Raw genomic sequence first — 25,707 nt, forward strand, 5'->3', positions numbered from 1 at the left:
ATGATCTATAAAATTAGTTGATAAAAATCTGGTATCCGGTACACATAATGCATCCACATACAACGCCTGTTTATGCATTCGTGTGCGTGTGCGCAGGTCTGCGTGACGTGTGCATTTAGAGAGGCGTGCATGCAGAACTGAGATGGTTATAGAAGGGGAAGTCTGCAAGTTTCTTCCTCATTAGACACAGGAAGTGTTCATGCAGAGAGCTTTCGTCTGGCTTTGTCTCTGGGTCCTGTGTCAGTGCCATGCCGCGTTTCTAAGCACCTGCCACTTCATCTCTAACTTTCTACTTCCATTTCTTTTTGGGGGGCTTTCAGTGGTTTTTGTTTCATACTTAGTCTATTGACGGCTTCATCCCTTGTGTAGCCCATTCACACCACCTTGGGCGAGTAGGTGGTCATGGAGTTGTGGAAGCACTGTGCCCACTGGCTGATTCAATGCCGTGTGCTCCCTCCTAACCACCGTGTAACTCTGGACACAGCCCAGGTATGTGACCTGGCCCAAGCACTCAGAGATGGAGTCCTGCTCTGCCAGCTGCTCAATAACCTGATGCCCAATGCTGTCAACCTACGAGAGATCAACCTTCGCCCACAGATGTCACAGGTATGGACTGTTAAGCCACTCCACCTCTTTGTGTTAGCCACGAGTGCTAGTTAGGCTTTTCTTACAAGATTGGGTTTATAATGGTATTTGCTGCTTTCCAGTAATCGTGCGCATTTTAACCTGTTGGCAACCATACCATAATTGATACAGCATGTAAGCTCTTGAGGCAGCAGGAATGCCTTGTACTTCCTATATTGAGTCTTCAGCCAGGTATCAAGTGCAGTATTGTTGCTAGAAATGATGTCCTGTCCAAATCAGGAAGAAGTCTGCTGAGCACACATAAGGACATATTATGGTAACAGTGATGTAGAGCATATCTTATCTCAGTCACCTTGAAATAAAGACATCCTGTGCCCCAGGATAGCAAATAGCAAGGGGGAGGGGAAGGTAAGATTAACCATAAAAGGGAAGTAGATGTATGTACCGCTCCTACCGTCTTACTAAAGATTCCTTCAGAATCACAAAAAAATGTATCTGTACCTTACTCACAAATCTTTTATTCTATAAAAAGTAAAGGCGGCAACATCTTAAAATTGTAATCAGGCTCAAACTGGCAGCTATTTCAAAGGATGTTGGCCAAGAGGATGCAACTAAAAGAACCGTATTTTGTAATTGTGACTGTAAAGATAACATTGTCAGAGTCAGTGAGATAATGCAGGGGTGCAAAAGTGGCCCCTTTCAATTGGCCGTAACCTGCTGTTACCGGCATCTGTAATATTTTATGACTAAACAAACACAAGGTGTCTGCTAACATATCATTGCCTTCTATTTATTTCCTCCATAATATAAGTGTATATAAGTGAGCACTAATTTCACACATCTATTCATGATAGGGTACATGCATGAGGAGGGCCCCTCAACAGATTGCAAGATGTCCAGGGATTTTATGTTGTCTCACTCTATCTGCAATCCCGTGTTATAGAACGATTAATCCCTCTATGTATTTGAATGAAATCGGTAAATTAAAAGTGACTCAGCCACCATATTCATTAAAGTACGAATTATGATGACTATAAAGTTAAAAGTTCTTACTCCGTTTGTCTTCACTCTGCCAAAAGCACAGCAATGTCTGTTGGACAAGGGCCCAACTGTAAAATTGTCAACTTGGGAAGGTTTAGACCAGCTGAGTTGAATAAAAACTCTGAAATGGGAAAAGGTAGATAATTAGATTAATTTGACTGCAGATTATATTTTGCCCACTACAGCTACCTATTTGCTGTAAAACTGCTTAGTCCTTTGTTTTACCATGTGGTCAAAAAAGTTCTATACTTGCTCCTAACTGTATGGACATCTAACTTCTACTGGATGACTACTCTACAAACCCACTACCCTCCCTAAGAAAAAATACTTTCTTGCATTATAAACAACCCTCTAGTATTAGACTAAGATCTAATTTCTACAATTTCACCTATTTTCAAATACTATTATCTTTATTAAGCACATTTTTGCTGTGAGCATCTTGTAACAAGGTAACTGATGTTACTGAATGGTTCCCTGTTAAATGCCAATCATGTATGAGATATATTCTGACAGGCCATCCACATATTGGCGCTTTGGGATCCATGTGTATCCTTGGAAGTTATAGTAAATAATCTTTTTTTGTAGTCCATGCAGCCGTCGTCATGTTTTTTTTTTTTTTTTTTTTTTTTTTTTTACATGTTGCTGACTACCACCTATGAACATACCTGGGAACTCAGGAGGTTGCCAGGCAAATACCTGCTTACCCAGATCTCTGCCTGGCTTCCTTCTGTGGTCAGGTGAGCTGTGTTTAGCCACATCCACTTCCTGTCTACTTCTCACCCACTAAAGTTTGTCTGGGGCTAGCCCTGCCTTAGATGGGGCTAGCACAGTCCCTATGCATGGCTAACACTGCCCCTTAACAGAAGAGAGAGATCTGGGTAGCCTTTCCTGGGAATTTCCCTGGTATGCCAATGAATAATTTCCTCCATTATGGTCATACATGGGGAATTCCCAGCTCAGCCTGCCCAAAGTCCTCTTTCAAAGGGGTACTCTATCTATACATGGTGTGGGGCTGATTATAAGGCCAGGCTAAACCCAGATATCTTACATTTGTATAGGTTGTCTCTACTTAGTACATTAATGGTTGTATCCTCCTAAAAAGAAAACCCTTTCCCACATAATAATGAGAGCATTTTCAGCTTTTTATAAGTATATATTTTAATTGATTTCTAGCAAGACACTAAAATATATAATTGTATCTTAAGAATTCCCTAGACAAAGCAATATACACATGAAATCCACAATAAAATCACACCGAGGTAAGGAGGGAGCTATATGTCTCACAATGGTGGCTAGTACTGTCTCATGACTAGAATGGCAATAGATAAGAAAAGATAAAAAAAAAGAAGTTAATACAACCAACCACCAACACTTACACTTCGCAGAGTGAATGCACAAAATACACTTACCACAGATCTTAAATTACACATTGGGCCCAGCCACTGAAAGCCAAATTAATAATCCTGTCTTCTGCCTTTCTTCTTCATTCTATGGATAGACTGTAATCTATTATTATCCATTCCTTAACTGTGGGAGGTGGCTGAGATTGCAAAGAAATACGTGATTTTGTAGCTTTTCAATGATAGTAAGTGACTGTGGAAGAGCCTTCATAGATGTCAAGACAACATCAGGTGTCCCAGCCTCTGTCTTTGAAAGCAAATACCTGAAGGACCCAGAAGAAAGTAGAAATTCTGTAATTTATAATAGCAGTGATGGTAGAGGTCTAAGGTCTTCATCAACCATCTCCATGCATCCAGAGTAACCAGGTCTGTGGAATGCTTTTTGATCGCCCATGGATGATGTTTAAGGTGGATCCAAGAAAATACAGAAAGCGTTGAGTGTCACACATCACTTAGAAGGTCTGGTTTACCACTCTATCAGTCCTCTGTCATGATTTCTTTGCAGCCCAGACAAATTTGGTGAATGCCTGTTAAAGAGACAAAAAAGAGTTTAGAAACTCATATTGGAAGGGCCTTAAAACATAATTTAAGGGGTAGGATATTCAGTCTTAGAATATGGACCTGTCCAAGCCAAGTAAAATTAGTCCCTGGTCATCGTTGCCAAGGTTTCATGCTCTATAAGCCAGCTACAGAGGGTTGCCACATCAGTCCAAATCAGCAAAATCAAAGTGAACTCTTTAAACCATCCACATAGAAAAACAAATAAAGGGCAGAGTCAAAGGAACACACACGCTTTATTTGGGAAGATGGGGGCAGTAACCCCAAAAGTAAACATTAAAACAAACCTTGCTGCCATGATCTCCAACCAATGACAATTGATTCAGAAGAATCTACACTAGATCAAGGAAAGGCCTCCCAAAGAATGGATGCCTCTTTTAGACTTTTCCCCTGATGTTCTAGTGTATTCTCCATCATCTTGGGACTCCACTCAGCCTGTCTACCTGGAGTATAGGAATCATCCCTCTATGATAGTGATGCCTGGTCCCTAGAGTTGCCATATTAGCTGTTTTTGGAGGGACACATATGCATTTCATATCATGGTGGCTGGCAAGTTTAGTGATGCCCTGCAGTATGTGAAATGTATAAACTCAGCTCACAAAAGGCAGTCCTTTTGTGGTTCTAGGGACATTCACATGTGCAAAGGTAGCAGTTATTGGTCTGCTCCTTTTTAACCTTGGCATTATGTTCCAGCTGTATATAACATATACACATATCATTCGTTTACAAGGAATCAATGGATCCCTGCAACATTTGTTTTCTAATTAAAGGTGATATCTGGGAACTTGTGAATTTAGAAGCCATATATATATATATATATATATATATATATATATCCATAGACATGGACCTTTTGACATAATTTAATAGTTACTAATAATTTGCAATGTTTTAGCACTTTTCTCCCTGTGAGACTCAAAGCACTTTACAAATATATAAACAGACATATAAATTAAGGGGTTTCAATGGTCAGATGAGATGCGTGATAAGATAGGTGGGTGTTTTTGAAAGTTTGTAATGATGGTGCCTCTCTGACTGAGTGCGGTAAAGAGTTCTAGAGTGTGGAGGCAGGGTGGCTTAATGTCCGGGAAACTGAATTGTTTTTATTCTGGGTACTGACAGAAAGGCTGAATGAGGAGAGCGAGATGGAATATATGGTGTGAGGGCATGCCGTAGAGTTACATTAAATAGATTGTCAGCATAAATGTTCAGTTACAAATGTTTTATAACTATTTTCTGTTCTAGTTGATATAGAAGATATGACTATGGAGGAGGGGGGAGCAATTACCGCTTGGGCTGCTCTGCTTTTATTTAGGCCACTATGTAACACTTTGTTTTACAAGCACAATAGCTACTGAGTTGTCTAGCACTGCAAATACTTTAGGTATCCCTTGATGAACTGATCTTTCTAGGTTTTGGCTGTGACCCTAAAACTATCAACCCTTGTATCTATGTGTTGTCAGTCGAGTTAATTAGTACATAACTGAGGAATCGTCGATTTCGTGGGCACAGATTTCCAATACCATGACCACCAACCAAATAGACACTGACAAGAAGACACTACTAATAACAGGGAGGGAGGGAAGATTCAGATAAGAAAAACTGATTAGACGTGATGGAACTATTTATACAGGACCTGCCAAAGTCCCTTAACCAGTGTTCCTATAACCCATTATCCTTACCCCACCTTCTCACCCAGTCAAGGCCCCTTCCACTTAGCTGCGCTGTTCCATGGGCTACAATACATGCAGTTCTGTTCCCTTCCCCCTCCCAGATATATATATTTTATATATATATTATATATAAGTCCTTGTCCTACTTGTATATTTGGTATGGGGAAATCATTGATGCACTAGAGCATGAATAGTATGTTTGCATTTACCTTTACAACCAGTTGTATAAGCCACCAAAGGCAGAACAATAAGAGATACACACAAAATTGTGGTATGGCTGGCCTAAAATATTTGCCTGCGTATGTTAATTCTTTGTAAAAAGTTCCTTTGCCAGGTCTGCTCACAAACATTCTAATTGTGTTCTTATACACATAATGTTATGTTATACTGATTTTTGGCTAATCACTTTACCTTAGCCTGGCCTACAGTGACCTAATTAGAATTATTATTATTTATTCAAGCATATTCTTGGCCTCCCTAGTGTGCCATAGCTATCAGTGAACAACAGCCTCCCTTAAAACTGGTCCAGTTGTACTTCGGAGGTCTATGTAGACCTCTGTAGTATCTTTTTCATAGGAACTAATTCAGAGTGCTTGAATATCCCAACACTTTCCTTGTAGAAGATCCAGCAAAGAAGAAGGATCTCAGCAGCTCAGTAAGACTAATTTGGACATTTATAAATAATGTGACCGGATGGTTTTTGCCATTTTTAGCATTTCTTTGTTCAACCATGATTCCCATTTTCCATGTTTTATTTTGAGTATTATTCAAAGAGAAGGGGAGAGACAAAGAGAAAGGAAAGAGATAGAGAGAAAGAAGAGAGATAAAGAGAAACTGGTGAGGTAGGGAGAAAAAGGGAGATATAAAGAGAAAGTGTTCCCTTCCGAAAAAATTACTGCAGTTTTTCTGAAGCAATACTGCACATTTACTGCACTATTACTGCACATTTACTGCATTTTTACTGCATTATTACTGCACATTTACTGCACTTTTTTTTTATATGTCCAAAAAACTGCAGTATTACTTCAGAAAAACTGCAGTAATTTTTTCGTAAGGGTTTGTATGTTAGGACAAGTATGTCTAAGAGCAAGTCAGTGTGTGGATGCAATATGGCTGTCGGGTGTAAGTACTATGCTGGACTGGTTGCTGGACAAGTCCTGCGGATGGAATCTGAGTGCTGGGCAAGTCTTATGTGTGCAATCTAGGTGTCAGGGCTGGCCTTTGGGATGTGCGACCTGTGATGTATGCCTGCGATTTAGGGTGTCAATGCATTATTAATTTCATCTATACCATAAATGCTAAATTTGCATGTGATTTTTCAGATGATATATACTTGCAAAGCCGGGTTTGTGCGTTATTCAGTTGCTCTATACAAGCAATGCTATGTTACCATGTGATTCAGATCGTGAGAAGGGGGGTAGGGAGGGAGAGGGTAGATCGTGAGAAGGGGGGGTAGGGAGGGAGAGGGTAGATCGTGAGAAGGGGGGTAGGGAGGGAGAGGGTAGATCGTGAGAAGGGGGGGTAGGGAGGGAGAGGGTAGATCGTGAGAAGGGGGTAGGGAGGGAGGGGGTAGATCGTGAGAGGGGAGGTAGAGAGGGAGAGGGTAGATCGTGAGAAGGGGGGTAGGGAGGGAGAGAGTAGATCGTGAGAAAGGGATAGATGGGTTGGGGGGGGCCCTTAACAGATTCCTGCACCGGGGCCCTGAGGTTTCTAGTTACGCCCCTGGCATAGATGCAGCATGATTTTTACTCTCTTTTGCTCACTGCTTCTCCCCTTACATTAAAGAGACTGGGAAAGTGAGGAAAGGCTTGGCACCAAAATGCATTTTTGTCAGAATGGTGATAATTTATGAATGTTTTGCCAATATATATATATATACATCCTCTTTGAATTCTATAGTTTTACTTATCAGGACATAATAACAATCATTTTTTCCTTAGCTGGTCTAAAAATTCGTAAATACAACCTCAAATGAACAACACATGACATATTACACTGTATCATCATTTATTCAACAAAAAGCCTTATGATTCTCCATTACACCTTAGGATTCCATGGTTTGTAGAACCACCTTTAGTAGCAATGACTTGAAGTAATCACTTTCTGTATGTATTTTCCTGTTGCATAACCCAATTTCAGCTAAGCTTTAGCTGACAGATGGCCTCACATGTGACTCTAGAATACTTTGGTATACAAGTGGGTTTATGGTAATTCCTATGGAAGTAGTAAGGGTGTACTTAGTTTTTCACACATAGCTTCTCCATTTTGGCTTTATTTTTGTGGAATAAATCATGACACGGTGTAATATGTCGTGTTGTTGTTCATCTGAGGTTGTATTTACCCAATTTTTAGACCTTCTAACGAATAGATGATGTTAGTATGTTCCGATATGTAAATAGAATTTTCACACAGTATATATACTTTGTTCTATGCTCAAATGAATGATGTTTAGTTCCCATAGATGACTATGACAAGTTACACTGAAGTGTTGCTTGATTTTTGGGTTGTATATGGGCTGAAGTTGTGCTTGTCCGATGAACTGAGACATGATCAGATGAGCACACAGGGTGCCAAGATGCATCTACAGTACAGATGGCAGGAGTTGTTGTCCCTCTGACCAGCGCTATGAAGCAGCAATGTGAATGAGGGCAAGGTCTGTTTGTTAATTGCCAAAGCTCTTCATACTCCCTCTCCCCATGATACCAGCCATGCTTTCTGTGCCAAGAGGTGACATGGAAAGTAGACCTGAAAGGGAATGTAAGTGGTTGAAGTGAACGTATTGTTTTTGCACACAATGTACACATTATACATTATTTTGATTGTAAGTTCCTGCGGGAACAGGGCCCCTCATTCCTCTTGTATCTGTATGTCAATGGTTGTATTGTACCTGTCATTATCTGTAACCTATTCAACAAGGTTTTTTAGCTCAATTAGAGAATGATACAGTGCTAGCTAGTGGCAAACAGGAATAAGAGGGGAGTTTAATGCAGGAGACATATTGTGATCAAGAATAAGAGAGTGTGTAGCCACAGCACGAGGAAGTGGTAAAGATCCGATGCGGATGCGATTACAACTGTATACTTTAGTAAGGGCCTTAAGCACGTTAAAGTGATTTGTTTCAGCAGATCTGTATTTGCATTGGTGATATCCATTCAAGTCAATATATTCTGAAACCATAGGGAACATTGCTTTTCACTGCTATAAGCATGTAGTCCGAATTCAGTGGCGTTGACAATCCCTTTTCGCACACACCCAGTGATGTATTTATATAGTTATCCTGATCTATATTGAGTATTGAACGGCTCTGTGCTCCATCACAAAACAAAATTCCCAATTCACCTTCAAAAAGGTTCCATTGCAGCACATAAAGAGTACAATATGGCTGGTTTGAGCAACGGAAGCTTTTCTTTACTCCCAATGGTAAATGACAACTTGACGACCCCTTTGACTTTTATTTATAAGACTAGTGCAATGTGTGAATATGAGTGAATGACGTGCCTGTAAATAATAACGGTAAAGGTCTCGGAGTGACTTCATGAAAACATTGAACAGTACAGCCAGTAGGGGCAAGCAGGCTGGAAAATCACTGTAGTAGGACTCATTGTTCAATGGATGGCAAATCAGCTCTAGGTTTATTTTGCTGGTACCATGCTTTATTCATCGCTCTGTTCTTAGGCAGAATTGTGAGTGAGTCCACTCCCTTGGCTGAGAATAGTCTCAGGATGCTTTACTCTTGGCATGACACATGACTGATGGTAGCGCTCTCACAGGCAGACTAGATGGGTCCAATAGTTCTTATATGTGTACCATCAAATTATATGTTTCTATGTCAGTTTCTACAGTATATTCTTAATCCCCTTTGAGTGCTAAGATCACTAACAGTTACAGGTTTTTATGATGTCACTCCAGCATCCAAGCTCTGTCTGTAAAATATGGCCCCTAAAAAAAATGAGTGTATTAGTGAACTATTGGTGTAACAGGGCAAAAGCGCTGGTGTGGCTGTGTGAGTACCATACATGGAGCAAAGAGACATTTTTGTGCCAAAATCAGTTATTTTTCCTTTCTTTTACAGTTTCTTTGCCTGAAAAATATCCGGACCTTTCTGTCGACATGTAGTGAAAAATTTGGGCTACGGAGAGCGGATCTGTTTGAAGCTTTCGATCTGTTTGATGTCAGAGATTTTGGAATGGTAACTGTAAAAGTCTTTGTAATTATTATCATGCCACCTTTCTACATATTATTTCATGTAACAGCTCCCTATAACTCTTCTAACTGATCTATGTAATTCCTCCCTATAACTAGTTTTTATCTTTCTTTGATTTCTACTGACATCGTTTTCATGTAATACATGGTTTGGCATGTGCTAATGCAGCAAGGTAACCTAAAACTGCTTTGCCTTTTTAAGTGTACAATAGCCCCCATGGCTTCTGCACTCTAATTCCAGGTTTAATAAGTACTGTTAATAAATATATAAATATTTTAGCATTATATTGCTGTACTAGGAACGCACTAAATTAATTTCCCACATACAGTATTTACATTGAAAAGGCAAATTACAATTGTGAAATGTATGTATGTGTGTTCTCTGAACTAATTGTGTTTCACTTCCTCTGTGGGTTTCGCTTATTTCCTGTTACAGTCGCACTCTTTTACAAATTGCTGGGAAACTCCAGCAAAAAAAATCAAATAAAAAATCAAACTTAAAAAAGTACAGACCTTGTAAAACATCCTGAGGGAGTTAGATAGCTGTTACTATTCTCATCAGGGGCGTAATTAGAGTATTTGACACCCAGGATGGATAATATATATTTGTTACCCCCTCTCTCACTCTCTCACACACTCACTCTTACTCATGTTCTCTCACACACTCTCTCACACTCTTATTCAGTTTCTCACTCTGTCATGCTCTATCTATCACATGCTCTCACTCTCTCTCAATGTCTACTTCCATCTGTGTCAACCGCTTCTGCGTCCCTGTCACCTTTCCCGTAAGCTCCACTTCCACTTTCTTCGTTGGCTTCTCCATATACCGGGCCTCTAGGAGCACTTCCACAAAAGGGTGGAGCTTCCGGGCACACCCTCTTCCTGATTGGAGAAATGAGGAAGAGGCTGTCCACCAGGGGCATGACTAGAATCCACAGGGCCCCAGGGCCCCCCAACTTTACCAGGCAGCGTGTCCCACAGTGCCATCTTTGCGCTCAAACTTCAGAAGATGAGGTTTCTGTTCTTCACTTTTCACAACAACCTGTCATAAATCATATCCTTTCTCTCTCTCCACAAATATTGCTGTTGCTAAAGTTACCAACAGTTCCCTCGCTGCCAAATCCAAGGGTTAGCACTTTTTGCTAATCCTTCTGCTTTTAAAACTGTGGACCACCCTCCTCTTCCTCAAAACCTTCACAACCTTGGTCTCTGTGACACTGTTCTTAGTTCGTATATTCCTCTCTGATCAGCCTTTTAGTGTCTTCTTTAAAACTCACCCTGCTTACTTCCCCGTGCTGTACTCCAAGGGTCAGTTCTATTATTGCTTCTGTTCTCATGCCTCCTCTCATTACTGCTTCTGCCTGCCTCCCCAGGCAAATTACAATCTTTGACTCACAGTACCACCTGTATCCTGATAACACTCAAAGTGACCACACACACACACACCTTTGTGGCTATAACAGCCTCTACTCTTCTGGGAAGGATTGCCACAAGATATTGGAGTTTGTCTGTGAGAATTTGTGCCCATTTAGCCAAAAGAGCATATGTGAGGTCAGGCATTGATGTTGGATGAGATGTGTTTAAGGGGTTTAGGTTTAGGCTCTGTGCAGGCCACTCAAGTTCCTCCACACCAAACTCGTCCAACCATGTATTCATGGACCTTTCTTTGTGTACATGGGTGTAGTCATGCTGGAAAAAGAAAGGGCCTTCCCCAAATTAATTAAAAAAGCAATAATTAGCATTGGTGTCCACACAATTCTGGTCTTTTTGTATATCTCCTTAGGACCAAAGACATGCTTGCAAGGGGGCAGTGAGCGATTGCCTCTGGGTCTATTCAATTTTAAAATTCAGGAATGAATTAATTGAATTGAGATATGACAATTAATATTAAACATATGCCAGCTCTGTGACAACTCTCTAAACAACCCCACCTATTTATGATTCCAAATCAGTTCAGCTTGTTTGGCTTAAAAACCAAACCACGTTGGAATGACAGGTGGAACGCATACTGAGTTACTGAATGAAGTGTGGAATAGATTATTATTAATTATTATTGGGTAAATTTGGTGTTTTATTTATAGTGCTCCACGATTCTATAGTGAAGGTGATGAAACAATCTTCTTTGTTTTGTATACTTTATTTATATTTACCAGTAGACCTCATTGTCCTGTTTTTACTCCAGGTTATCAACACATTGTCCATTTTATCTTGGACCCAGATATCACAAAATAAAGGCATTATGTGAGTATGACAATCTTTAACTCTCACTCCTTTGTATATATTAAGCTTTATCAACAGACGATAACTACTGACACTGTGTAATCACTTTGCATCTTTATGTTGTGCTCAGGCCATTTCCAACAGAAGATCTTGAAGCAGATGATGACATCTACAGTGGTCTCTCTGACCAGATCGAGTGAGTGAAACCTTCTAATATTGATGAAATTCGTGTCCATTAAAAGCTAATTATACAGTCTTAAATTTATAAACATATGTAATTAAGCTTAGTAGTTGAAATAAACAATGTGTATGTATAAGAAATCAGTGATCTTAACTTCATGTTTTCTGATTTACACCTGAACGTTGTGGGCAGTTCCTATCCTCAGAACAGCAAATATGCAATATTTAAGGTAGTTATATTCCATTAAAAACTAATGGTTTGCAGCACCATAAAAAAGGCATTGTTTAAAGTAGTTTGTTAAAACCTACAGTGCACTTCATTGGTTGATTGCAGAGGAGCTCCCTGCCAGCGACCAATAGAGTCACTCGTACAGACCTTTAACTCTTGGAGCAGGGAGACCGGTCTCCCCAGGCCAAGTTCCGCATCAGGAGTTAAAGGGCTGTGCGAGCGACTCTATTGGTCGCCGACAACCAATAAAGTCATTCTTTTGATGCTGCTGCGTCATGCGTACCGCGTTAACCCCTTATACAAAGAACGTACACAAATATTCACCTGAACCGAACACAGGAACAGGCAAATATTCATGGAATACAAAGATTTTTTTCCTCACGAAGACGAACACAAAGAGTAGGCCGGCACCCAAGTCTAGTTAAAACTATAGAAATTTATAATGCGACCATCAATATGTCTTTATAAATGTGTCCCTCTGACATACACAGTGACACCGGAGAAGAGGATGAAGATCTGTATGACTGTGTTGATATGGATGAAGAAGAAGGAAATGAGATATATGAGGATCTTATGAAGACTGAGCAGCCACCTATGCAGCCAAGAGATGGGGTAACTACTAGGAAGGCAGTGACTTAAAATAAAATTGTATGCCACTTCGGTTGAATCCCACTCGCTTCATCCATCCATTGAATTTAAAACTGAGACATTATGCGTTGAGTAACAATTGTCTACTTTTATTCCATTCCACAGAAGATGACTGCAGATGATATGAGGAGATGCTGTCTCCAGGAATTGCACCAGACAGAAGAAAAATATACCAACACCTTGGAATCCATTTGTCAGGTATAGGCATTTTTTCCTCGAGGTGGAAGGAGAGGCTATTAAGGCAACTTTGAAGGGAATGCGTGAAGAAAAATGGTTGTCTATTTTAGGTAAAAGATGGTGAATGTGTGTCAAAGGCTCTCATGGTAAAAAGTAAAGTGGTAGCAGAATGCAATAAATATAATCAAGTAAAACTGCCTTTTATAGATAATAAATGTGTATGCTTTACCCTTACCATACCCAAAGCCTCTCCTTATGGCTGCTCACTTTTACCATAGGGTTATGTGACCCCACTGTCTTCCCACCTCTATGAGTGGGCCAGTCCAAGTTGGACAGCCCTGTTTGATGAATTTTGCAGCCCCCTTACCCCCTAGGCCATCCCTCTCCTGCTTATTCTTGAATGTAATATAAGTAGATATAATGTATATTCCAATAAATCTGTGTTCATAAGGAAAATAATGCCAATGCCTACTTTGCAGTATTTTATGAAGCCGCTTCAGATGTTCTTGCGCAGGAAAGATATGAGTGACATCTTCATTAACATCGAGGTAATACTGAGGTCATATGGAGGCATTTTCCTGTCACACACTGTCACATTTATGACATTTTTTGGTCTCTCTGTCTCCACTCTCCAAGGTCAGACCTCCAGACAAGGAATGTTAGCCTCACCTCACTCAATCATAATCCTCATTTTCCCCTTTATCTTTCACTTTTTCTAACGATGCTTACTTTTAAACTATGCTATGCCAACAAAGAGCAGGGAATCTGAAGTCTTTGTGTCTGAGGGCTATGGGTCTCTAAACCATTATTTTGCGTTAGTGTTATTTGGATATTGTAAAACAAGAACATTTTGGGAAAAGTACAATAATGATCATTGGCCTCTGAGTTATTTCCATTATGTCTCATGTTTTCCCATAACTAATGTTTTGAGGTCCATCTTTTCCTATTCTCCCTCAACCTTTTGTCCATTTGTATCACACAAATTCTCCCTCCCTCCCTGGGGTATTTTTTTCTTCTACTGCCACCATGATTGTCTTCTACCTCCATCCTACCTTTCATCCTATCTCCATAACTGGAGCATCTCAGCTTTCAATATGTTTACTATTTGATTATTAAATCAAGCCCTGCAGAAGTAAATGCTGGGTTTTTAGCACATCAGCTTACCTGTGTGAAGTACACCCTAAAAATCAATGTGCATTGAGATAAACCATTATACAAGAGGGCCAACGTGGCGCAGTACCAGGCACACAGCCTCGATCTTCCTGTTAATTGGGCTCCATATGAGTACAGGCATAATTTACATCCCTTTACATCCCACGTGCTAAAGTTACTTAAAGAAATAACAAAGTTGTATATCATAAAACGTTATGGTGTTGCAGCAGTAACAGGCATTTAGTAGGATCACTTACAAAGTGGTGCTGGTCACATACTCGTAGGAACTCTAAAGACACAGACATGATTGTATAATGTGAAATGCCTCTTAAATGTACAAAGCTACATTTCCATCTCGAGTTAAGTCTCTGATTCATTTAATGTGTGCTTAATTCTCTTCAGCATTACCGTGAAAGTACTTCCACAAAATTTGACATTTAGACTTGCGCTATACCAGATTTAAATGCAGTTTCTTGGGTGTATTTCAGGACTTGCGCTTTCTTCACCAAAGTTTCCTTTCGGAATTGAAGAACTGCTTCTCGTCCAAGAATCAACAGAACTTATATCAAGTGTTCCTGCGGTACAAGGAAAAGTAAGATAGAAAAATATTCTCCAATATTCAACAAAAAAAACACATACACAAAAGTCTCTGGGCGCACTTAAATTTTGTGGTTTGCCCTTTAGCTCATATACAGTACATGTCTTTCCGCTATGTACAAACATAAATGCTTCATGAAACTCCTGCTGGTCCTACGTTTGTCTTACTCAATTGTCTCTGTAGGTTCCTAATCTATGGCCCATACTGTAGTCAGGTTGAATCTGCCTCCAAGTGCCTCGAGCAAATCTCACAGACACACGAGGACGTCAGGATGAAGCTAGAGGTGAGTTTCAGAACGTTCCAACTCAATCAGTCATAATATAAATACACAAGGCTGTCGAGATGAAGACAGAGGTGAGTTTCAAAAAGTTCCAACTCAATTATAAATACACAAGGCTGTCGAGATGAAGACAGTGGTGAGTTTCAAAAAGTTCCAACTCAATTATAAATACACAAGGCTGTCGGGATGAAGACAGAGGTGAATTTCGAAATGCGGCAACACAATTAATGGGCATTGTTTAATTGTTGAAGTGGCATTGAGTTGTGCTTAGGTTTCATGGGATAGAAGCCAGAAGTTACAGAATTAACAGGACTGGTAACACGTCCACTTTTCTCCCATAATTCATTAACGGTGAACAGACAGAAGCCAGTTCAGGCCATTATATGTTTCCAACTTTTCATGCACTGTGTTTCATAAAATAACTAATCATACTTCTCAATTCTGACCTAGTTGGGGAAACAATTCCTGTTTCAGAATAAATCTTAGCCCTTTTTCCTTCCTTGGCATCCCTCATTTCTTGTGGTTCAGGAGAATACTATCCTATTTGTACGTAGGTACCAGCTCCAAAGAATTTTGTGTGCTTTCAAAAACTTATTTATCTGGACAGCTTACATAAATTGTCATAACCTAGTTGTAAAAGAAGTTTGTAAAGCCCTTTCTGCAAGAACAGCACCCTAAAAACGAGTTCCTTCTTTCGCCATTTTAACTCTCAACACACATTTAGAATGAAAGCATTTAGGGTTTTGTCACAATCATATTTTAGAGGGGAAAATGTGTGACTCGTGTAATAATATTAACTCTTGGGTTTCTAGGAATGTTCCCAAAGAGCAAACAATGGACGTTTTACCCTGAGAGATCTGCTAATGGTGCCAATGCAGCGAGTCCTGAAATACCATCTCTTGCTCCAGGTAAGATGTCAAGTGCCATAATAAACCAACTACATCCTGAGCTCTCATTCGGTATCAAAAAGCAGTATACCTGTGATTCTACAGTTGAAATATATGCTGTATTTTGAGCTTCATAGTGCATATGTGTATGGAAAGCTAGTGATAAACTATTTTAGCTATACCTTGTACGGTGGAGAGGTGGAAACCCAGTCTAGCTATGACAATATAACTATATTCTGTTATATGGTTACAGACATGAAATAATGTTTAATTCTCTTCCCACCGCTTCAGGAGCTGGTAAAACACACAGTGGAGCAAATAGAGAAAGATAATCTGCGTTTGGCTCTAGATGCAATGAAGGTAAGGAGTATTGGTGTCTGTGTCCCCAAAGTGTGTACGCAGTGTAATAACTCTCTGATTTCACTATGGATGATTGCAAGATGGGCTGAGCTGACCCAGCATAAGACATGGTTACACGGATGAGGTGAGGTTTCAGAGCTCTCGCACATAACTGTGAATTATGGAAATCCATAATCCCATCTTGCAACAAAGAAGCTCATCGGGGCCGGCCCATAATAATACAGATCATCTACAAACTGCTAATTAGTAAATATGATCTGTACATCCAGTCAGCTTTTTTGGTGGAGAGGTTGTATTTTTTGGCTCATACCTCCCCTTGAAGACTTCAATGGTTCTCCTTTTGGAGGGTGCCTCAAAAAATCAACCTGTCACGCAGAGCTTCTGGCTAGTGAAGCAAGTAAGTGGCCACGTATCCTTTTGGGAAGTGTGGCCCCAGAAGAATATTTAGAATCTGGTGATCCATTGTGACTTCTCTTAAAGTTTCATAATAAAATCAGTATGTGGAACATCTTTCTACAGGATTTGGCTCAGTGTGTAAATGAAGTGAAGAGAGATAACGAGACGTTGAAGCAGATAATCAGTATCCAGCTATCTGTGGTGAATCTGGTAGGTTGGGGTTTCAGTGCATCCTATCTTACTCATTTTTGTTTCTCTCTTCACAGTATTAAATCTCTGATCATTTTGACAGCTGTTTTTCCTGGTTTTGCTCCTCCTTGTGTTACAGCTTTCCTTTATGAATTGCTCCTGCAGTTATAACCTTCTCTCTGTACAGAGAATAATTCCATTTTTCCTTTACTTCCAACCAGAATGAGTCTCTCGCTCAGTATGGACGACCAAAAACTGATGGAGAGCTAAAAATCAGTACGGTGGAGCGTAAATCAAAACTGGATAGGTAACCAATTGCACACTTATGCCACACGAGCAAACCAAGTCAACACTACATGTTTGTGGTGATCCCAATACATCTTAAGCACAGTTCACAACCCCTTAACCATACAGAACAACTACAATGGGGGTTGCGATGGCGAAATGATTTGCATCAGGATCACTTTTTATGTATATAGTCGCATAGCATAATCCATAAAAGCTGGAGTTGTATCCTTCATCCTGCTATAGTCAGCCATATACAAAAAACCTAATTTTGTATATATAACGTACTCTCGTATATAAGTGCCCATGTTCTGTTTTACTGCACCCCCAGCTATTTATTCTGCATTCATTTGGTTGCAGATTGGTGAACCCCAAACCTCCGTATATCTATTTGATTTAAAGGCTAATGCTCATATTCAGTGGCAACCTTAACATCCATGAACCAGTCTCCCCTTGTGTCTAGAGTGTATAAGAAATGTGTTACTTGTGTTTCTCAGATATGCCTTCCTCCTGGATCAAGCACTGCTCATCTGTAAAAAGAAAGGAGATATGTATGAGCTGAAAGAATTTGTAAAGCTTCACACATATCAGATTCGCGATGATTCATCTGGGGAACGTGAAAACAAAAAGGTGACATTACATCCAAAACGCGTTCTACAAATGTCAGGGGGTATAGAATCTTATTTTAGTTATTCCCATAAAAATCATGTATTTTCCATCTATCAAAAAAAAAACTGTTCCAAATTATTCCCTAACATATTTCTTCTGTTCATGGCTTACTATGATCTAGTAGACCAACAAGTACCTCCAAATTGTTCACAGGGCATTGTGAATTTAAATCAATATGCCGTATTCATAACCATGTGCATGTCTTTCAGTGGTCACACATGTTCCTGCTGATTGATACTCGTGGCTCTCAGGGATATGAACTTTTCTTCAAGACAAGAGACCTAAAGAAGAAATGGATGGAGCAGTTCGAGATGGCTCTGTGAGTTGCATACCCTATGATAAATAGACCTGTTGTGTAGATTCTGCTAAAAATATGCAGACATAACATATGTAATTGTTTTCTCTGCAGTTCCAACATTTATCCAGAAAATGCTGTTTCAAACAGCCATGATTTCCAAATGTATTCATTTGAAGACACGGCTACATGCAAAGCCTGCCAGATGTTATTGAGGTGAGTGCAGGATAGACCTGGTTGCTGAAGTATGCGGTAATCCCCGACTTTGGGGAGAGACTGAACTGGCCCATTAAGATAGACTAAATTGGTCACCGGTTAATTGGTTTAGGGGAGAGAATAACGTGGTGACTGTGTCATTGATGTTTTGCTCCTCAGGGGCTTATTTTTCCAGGGTTATCGCTGTTGTCACTGTAAAGCCCCTGCACACAAAGAATGCCTGGGAAGAGTACCATGTTGTGGGAAGCAAGGTGAGAAACTGCTGCACTAAAACCAAATGTATGCACAAAACTGACCTTATATGTGTGACATGGTGTTAGAGGGATGTTAATGGGATGACTAGGACAGTTGTTAGGGTGGGTTAAGAGATGAGCTTAACTGGATGATATAGTGTTTGTTTTGAACACTCTATGACACCAAGATGTAAGGTAGTATTCTGTGACTAGGAATAATGTTTGTCATGATTGTACAATAATGAATTAAAAATTAGTGGCAACCTGATTAAATTACCAATAAAAGTGTTTTCAGACCAACATAGTTATTGTTCAAGACAGAAATGTTTTAGACACTATTGTGTGTTTTGGATAAGAGCACCATTAAGCCCACATAGAGGTTGGAATATAAGAGTATTAAGAAGAATTGTGGACCAAGATGAAGGTGACAAAATAATTCACAATATTGAATTTCTTTCAGATTCTGGCTCTTCCACCATTAAAAAGGTATATTGATATTATGTAACATCACCTAAACAGAAAAGTGTGAGGGGAACTGTATGGTAGGTTGAATAAGGATGATGTGGAGCAAGTGGGGACTATGGGTAAGCAAAGGAATTCTATAAAGGGTGCATAGTGGGTTTAATTTTTTTTTATCATTTGTTACAGTAAGGGTCTTAGAGTTATCATGTGGCTTTGCTAAAATATGTATTTATTTATTTTTTTACATAAATTACATTTAGTAGAATGAAGTATTAAATCCAGCACTGCCTGATGACTGTATGTAGTAGGATTACATATAAAACTTGCCAAAATTGGAAAGTGACATAACTTTTGTACTATAACAAGTGTTGAAAATGTTTAGTCCTGCTTTGAGTGAAGAGAAGCTATATTTAATAATAGTTATGTGTTGTTCCTTTTTTGATGCAGAAACCAGGCAGGGGAGCACAGGACAAAAAAACAGAGTGTGGTAAGTATGTAAACATATGGTTCTGGAGACAAAGGAAATGATACAGAAAACAATGTTATCTTAGAAAAGAAAGGTTGATGCATTTCACACTAAATTATGGTAATCTGGACCAGAAGAGAGACATATTCTGTGCCGTGTCCCACAGCTTTTAAAACAGCAGACACAATGGCTGTTCCATATCATTTGATGTCCCTAGCCCAGAGCATGACCAATTTTTTACTAGGGCAAATACACGATGGCCTCTCAATGCATAGGTAAACTTCCTTTTGCGTGCTGTGCATTAATTCTTGTTTGTTCTCCTCCAGGTTTCACAAAGATGGAGGTCTGCCACCCCTATTCTGGAGTGCCACCTCCTCCAATTGCATTTGGCCCAGCTCTAGGAATGGAAACGGGTGACATTATAGAACTGACAAAAGCGGAGGCTGATCAAAACTGGTGGGAGGTAACTTTTTCACACGAACACAGACTCCATCAGCTCATCAATTATAGCTTCTACATTCTACTTCTATATAGCCATGTTAGAAAAATCAATAGAGAAATGTTTTTTTTTAACCTACTGTACTCCAAACCCAGTGTGTTGGGCTTAATAACGGTCAACATTCAGGCAGTGCTGTGTCATTGTTACCCTGTATATGCCAGCAAGTTGTACATCACATGGTTTTTGTTTCCATCCAGGGCAGAAACACAACCAGTAACGAAATGGGATTTTTCCCATGCACCTATGTGAAGCCCTATGTGTCTGTAAGTGAATTCAAAGATAACATGTATTTTGATATCAATATTGTTCTCAGTGCACACAGCTTTTATCTTTACTTCCTTCCAAAGTAAAGATTGAACACAGATTAAACAACTGTAAACCTGTGTAACTTGGCAGGAGTACGACTGTTACGTGAAAGTGAATTCAGCAACTACTGTATTTTGCCTAAATGCATAAGTGGATCCATCACCACTTTGTAAGCAGCATCTTCACCTGATTTGTTTGGTTATTCCTTTTACCAATCTATTCATACTTGTTGCCTTGGCATCTTAGGGAAGGAAAAAATGGAGATGAACAGGTAGAATAATAAACAACTGGAGTACTCCTCGAGTAAAATGGGGGTCTTTTTAATTGTTACATTAGGGGAGTATTTATCATATTATATATTTGTTTCACTTGTGGTATTGATTACTTAAGTGTGTTCATTAAATTAATAAATTATTAAGAATTTGCAATAAAAGGCTCACTGAGGCACAGGTTTGAGTTCCACCTAAATAACATAGATTGTAATGAATAATGGCAATACATATGACATATACAGTGTTTACTGACGATAGGCATAAAAACCCAAACAGTTTAATATTCCAGATCTGTAAGGTGTCTCTTTCCCCTCTTAATATTAGGGTGGAGATATCCCCCGTGCGTGAAGCAGATCCAGAGGAACTGGTTATGCCTTGTGCTGCTTAGCAATTTCCACTCTGCCTGTGACCTATTTTGTCAACACCAATCATAAAAAAGTCTCAACCACTGATAAAATAAAATTTAAAAAAAATCAGCGGTTCCGGTGCCACATTTCATAAAATAAAATGTAAATATTGAGGCACAAAGATGAAGAATTTTCAAAAGTTCACTGACACAAAGCAGGGGTTTCAACTGCCCTCTAAGGTGATCTGCAGGTTTACATGGAGCTTTTTGGGGTTTTTTAAAAGCAAGTTAACATTAGCTGGCGGGGTATGTATAGAATGCTGTCTGTCAAGTATGCTGTAGGACAATACATTATTGGTCCCCAAACAGATCCCCGAAAAGAATGCTGTCAATCATTCTTGGTATCGAATGAAGTGACTTTTATAACTTGTTTTATCTATTTTTGTTAATATGTAGTGAATTATATGTTTTTCCATCTGTGCCTAAATGTACTTTATCTAATGGCAATTCCCCTGCACTATTTCTTTCTTTGCAGATCCCAGTGCCTGATCTGTCTATATTTCCATGGTGAGTACATATGAAGTGAATCTGCTGGCTTTGAATCTGCTGGCTTTATATAAATAAATGTCATGTAACCGATGAGCATATGTAAATTTGTCTACTTCCCAATACATAACCGATTGTACAGCTTTGCAGAATATAATATTAACCCCCTCCTTTAAATGCCTTACCACGTGTTCTAGTGTTTTGAGGTGTTCTTTCCTATTACTGAAGGATTTTGTGGATTTGTGTTCAGGTATGCAGGCCCAATGGAGAGGAAAGAAGCGGAGCTCTTGCTCTCTAGTCGTTCAGATGGGACTTTTCTAGTGAGACAGAGAGTAAAGGATGCTGGGGAATTTGCCATTAGCATCAAGTAATTTATTTATATATTTATTTTTATTTTTTTTAATAAGTACAACTCTCTTTGTACAAAAGTTAGAAGCCTTTATGATTTTGGTTCTAATACTCTTATGTGCTTAGGTTTAACATGGAGATTAAACATATGAAGGTCACAGCTCAAGATGGGCTTTGGAGACTCACAGAAAAGAGAGCCTTCAAAGGACTTCCGGTGAGTGGTGTTCCAAAGTTTAAGTAGATCTTCCAACAAAGTGGATTATTAAGATATTACTACCAAAATATAGCTATTGTAAATTGCTTTTGGTATATAGATAAATTAAAAAAGTATTTGCCAGACCTTGCTAACCACATCTCAGTAAAAACAATTGATTATTATACATCACCTAGCCTAAAAAGCCAGAGCTATTAGCACATTGATGTTGGAAAAATGCTTATGTTATCGTAAATATTATTTGCTTACAAAGATATAAGGAAGTAGAAAATGTCAAGTCTATGATATGTGCACGAGTTCCCGCCAACACGCTTCCTCTATGTTATTATATATATATATATATATATATGTGTGCAAAGGGTCAAGTCTGGGCCATTCTTAATTATGCAGCTTAAAGAGGTGTAATCTGCTTGAAAAGTAACCAATTATAATGATGCATGCTATTAGAAGTAGATAAGGGGTTATATAAACCATGTAATCCAAACATGTAATCAGACAACGCTTCGACTTTTGTGTGTTGTGTACCTTGTCTCGATTATGCGCATGATCTAAATAAAGGAAAACTCTTTCTGAGGAGAATTCGACCATCATTTCAACCAACAATTGAATTCTCGATAAAAAGCCACAATCTTCACTGCTTCATAAGGTTCTTTTGTTTTCTATGTCAGGAGCTGGTTAGACATTACCAACAAAATTCATTAAAAGACTGCTTCAAACTACTGGAGACAACGCTGCAATTTCCTTTCAAAGAGTCTGAGAAGAGGGAAAATTCTAGGACTGGTAAAGCCAATGATGTCGCTGACAAAATACATATTTCCAGCACACATCTAATTATAAGATAACATTGACATAGTAATTGGGTAAAGGGGATATACTCAGTGTGTTAACATGAGATTATAATTATAGAAGTTTAAAGAAGCAGGTCATTTTTGATACTTGGAAAACTACGATAAGATATTCTTCACTGCCTTTCTAATTATTTAAAATAATTATTTGTACTTTTTTCTGCTTAATATGTTACATAGAATACAGTATTAAAACAATGCTGACATTTTAAGAACATGTAAAGTAACCTTCCTACAGACAGCCCCATGATCACTGAAATGTAACACATCACCATGAATCTGTAAATACAGGTCATTTATTTTCCCAATTTTCATTGACAGATAAAATGAAATATTTTGGTTCAGCCAGAGCACGTTATGATTTCTGTGCAAGAGACAGAACAGAACTATCTTTAAAGGAAGGAGACATAATAAGGATCCTCAGCAAGAAAGGTCACCAGGGCTGGTGGAAAGGAGAAGTATATGGCAAGGTGAGAAAAGAAGGAAAGCTGGAACTTGCTTGATTAAGGCAACTTGTAATTAAATATTATTCCCTTCTGTGCCCGGCAATTGGATGAGAAAAGACTGGGGGAGACATCAGGGCCACTAAGGGGAAGAAGGAAAAAAACAGAGATTAAGAGAGGGCAGAGGTGTTGGGTTGGTAATAGCAACTAAGGGGCCAAGAAACAGGGAGAAATAGCCCTTGGAAAATACAAGGGTTAACATGAGAGATTGGTGGAAAAGGAGCAAGTGCAAAGAGGGTAATATGGATGTATGAATGTATATATATATGTATATATATGTATATATATGTATATATATATATATATATATATATATATATATACAGCGCTGTGAAATCTCCCCTTTAGCTCTGAGTTTGTGATTTGTATTTTCTACTGTTATAGGTTGGCTGGTTTCCATCCAACTACGTAGAAGATGATTATTCTGAATACTGCTGATTGGCACAAACCCATCACTGGAGGGCAATTTATCACCCTAAAGAATCAAAGGAATCCGAACCCACAGATGGATCCCTTTTCTGTCTTCCCCAGTTCCGTGATCGCCTTCTTTGTGTCAAACACAATTTCTGCAGGATCAGGAACAGAAAATTAAATTATGAAGACAATACTCATTTCTACTCCCTCTCTCTGCTGATCATCCTTTACCAGGATTAACACTGGAAGTGTGTCCCATTTTAATTATTATTGCCTCTAAGTGATGTAAAAATACAATGGTCAGCAGTATTATTGCTTCCAGATCCAGCGGTTTCCTGATACTGTAAGATCTGCCTGGTGATATACTCTCACATCTTCCTAACTGTGAACTTTTTAGGCTAGCACAGGGATTAAAAGAACACAGGTAGGCCAAACAGGCTGAGATACATCTGAACAGGAAAAGAGTGCTGTATAATTTGCGTGTGTTTTATGATGACAATGTTTAAAAGGACAAAATAAACCTACAATGTTCCTTTTGTGTTTCAATTATCAAAAGAGGCAAGGTATCTGTACTGGTAGCTTCCGGTGCACGTTTCTTTTTTAGGATATACATGGAGACAGAAAGTTGCTTGTTGCTAGCCACGGCAATTATGCTACATTAAACAGTCCCCAAAATACTCTTTATATACACAGTAACATATGAATCAGTAATTAAGGGATAATATAAGTACAGTTGTGCTCAAATGTTTGCATATCCTGGCAGAAATTGTGAAATGTTGGCGTTGATTTTGAAAATATGACTGATCATGCAAAAAAACTGTCTTTTATTTAAGGCTAGTGATGCCATTTATTAACATATAGTTGTTTGGCTTTTTTTTAAATCATAATATTAACAGATATTCCCCAAATGTCCAAGACAAAAGTTTACATACCCTTAAATGTTTGGTCTTGTTACAGATTCACAAAACGACATACACATGGGTTAAAATGGCAATTAAAGGTTAATTTCCCACACCTGTGGCTTTTTAAATTGCAATTAGTGTCTGTGTATAAGTAGTCAATGAGTTTGTTACCTCTCAGTTGGATGCACTGAGAAGGCTAGATATGTAACAATGTAATGGAACTTTAAAAAGATGGAAAAGGATATAAAAAGATATCCAAAGCCTTAAAATGCCAGTCAGTGCTGTTCAATCTCATAAAGAAGTGGGAAAATTCTGGGATCTCTTGATACCAAGGCCAGGTAGACCAAGAAAGATTTCAGCCACATCTGCCAGAAGAATTGTTCTGGATAGAAAGAAAAACCCACAAGTAATCTCAGGAGAAATACAGGCTGCTCTGTTGTGGTTGTTTCAAGGAGCACAATATGACAATATTTGAACAAAAATGAGCTGCATGGTCGAGTTGCCAGAAAAAAGCCTTTACTGCACCAATGCCACAAAAAACCCAGGTAAAATACGCCCGACAACACCTTGACACGCCTCACAGCTTCTGGCACACTGTGATAAAAAATAGAGCTTTATGGTTATGACCGTAAGCGCTGCCTATAAGGCCTATAGCGAAGAATACCATCCCCACTGTGAAGCAGGGTGGGGGCTCTAAACGCACAGGGAATCTTGTAAAAATTGATGGCAAGATGAACGCAGCAGAAAATGCTGGCAGACAATTTGCATTCTTCCTCACGAAAGCTGCGCACAGGGCGCTCTTGGACTTTCCAGCATGACAATGACCCGAAGCACAAGGCCAAGTGGACCCTCCAGTGGTTACAGCAGAAAAAGGTGAAGGTTCTAGAGTGGCCATCACAGTCTTCTGACCTTAATATCATTGAGCCAAAGACTTTGCACGACCAGGAGCATTTTGCCATGAGGAATGGGCAGCTATACCACCTGCAAGATTTGGGGCCTCATAGATAACCATTACAAAAGACTGCTCGCTGTAAGTGATGTTAAAGGGAGCAAAACACAACATTAAGAACTAATGCAGGCTTTTGAACAGGGGTCATTTCATTCTTGTTC

The 25,707-nt window shown here is 39.1% G+C and overlaps 1 protein-coding gene across 1 annotated transcript; it reads left to right on the forward strand.

The window, feature by feature from the left end:
• The first annotated feature begins 210 nt into the window (after positions 1 to 210).
• VAV1 (vav guanine nucleotide exchange factor 1) lies at positions 211 to 24,250 on the forward strand. Its single transcript, XM_053454614.1, has 27 exons — positions 211 to 606; positions 9,330 to 9,446; positions 11,643 to 11,701; positions 11,811 to 11,876; positions 12,581 to 12,701; positions 12,843 to 12,935; positions 13,394 to 13,462; positions 14,555 to 14,658; positions 14,848 to 14,947; positions 15,757 to 15,852; positions 16,123 to 16,191; positions 16,711 to 16,797; positions 16,998 to 17,083; positions 17,559 to 17,691; positions 17,940 to 18,049; positions 18,140 to 18,241; positions 18,401 to 18,492; positions 18,935 to 18,960; positions 19,384 to 19,423; positions 19,729 to 19,865; positions 20,099 to 20,164; positions 21,361 to 21,392; positions 21,622 to 21,738; positions 21,846 to 21,933; positions 22,602 to 22,713; positions 23,100 to 23,248; positions 23,666 to 24,250. Exons 1-27 carry the CDS (start codon positions 403 to 405, stop codon positions 23,717 to 23,719), a joined length of 2,529 nt encoding a protein of 842 aa, XP_053310589.1. The 5' UTR covers positions 211 to 402; the 3' UTR covers positions 23,720 to 24,250.
• The last annotated feature ends 1,457 nt before the right edge of the window (positions 24,251 to 25,707 follow it).

Source organism: Spea bombifrons, chromosome 2 (genome assembly GCF_027358695.1).
Source record: "Spea bombifrons isolate aSpeBom1 chromosome 2, aSpeBom1.2.pri, whole genome shotgun sequence".
Taxonomy (NCBI): domain Eukaryota; kingdom Metazoa; phylum Chordata; class Amphibia; order Anura; family Pelobatidae; genus Spea; species Spea bombifrons.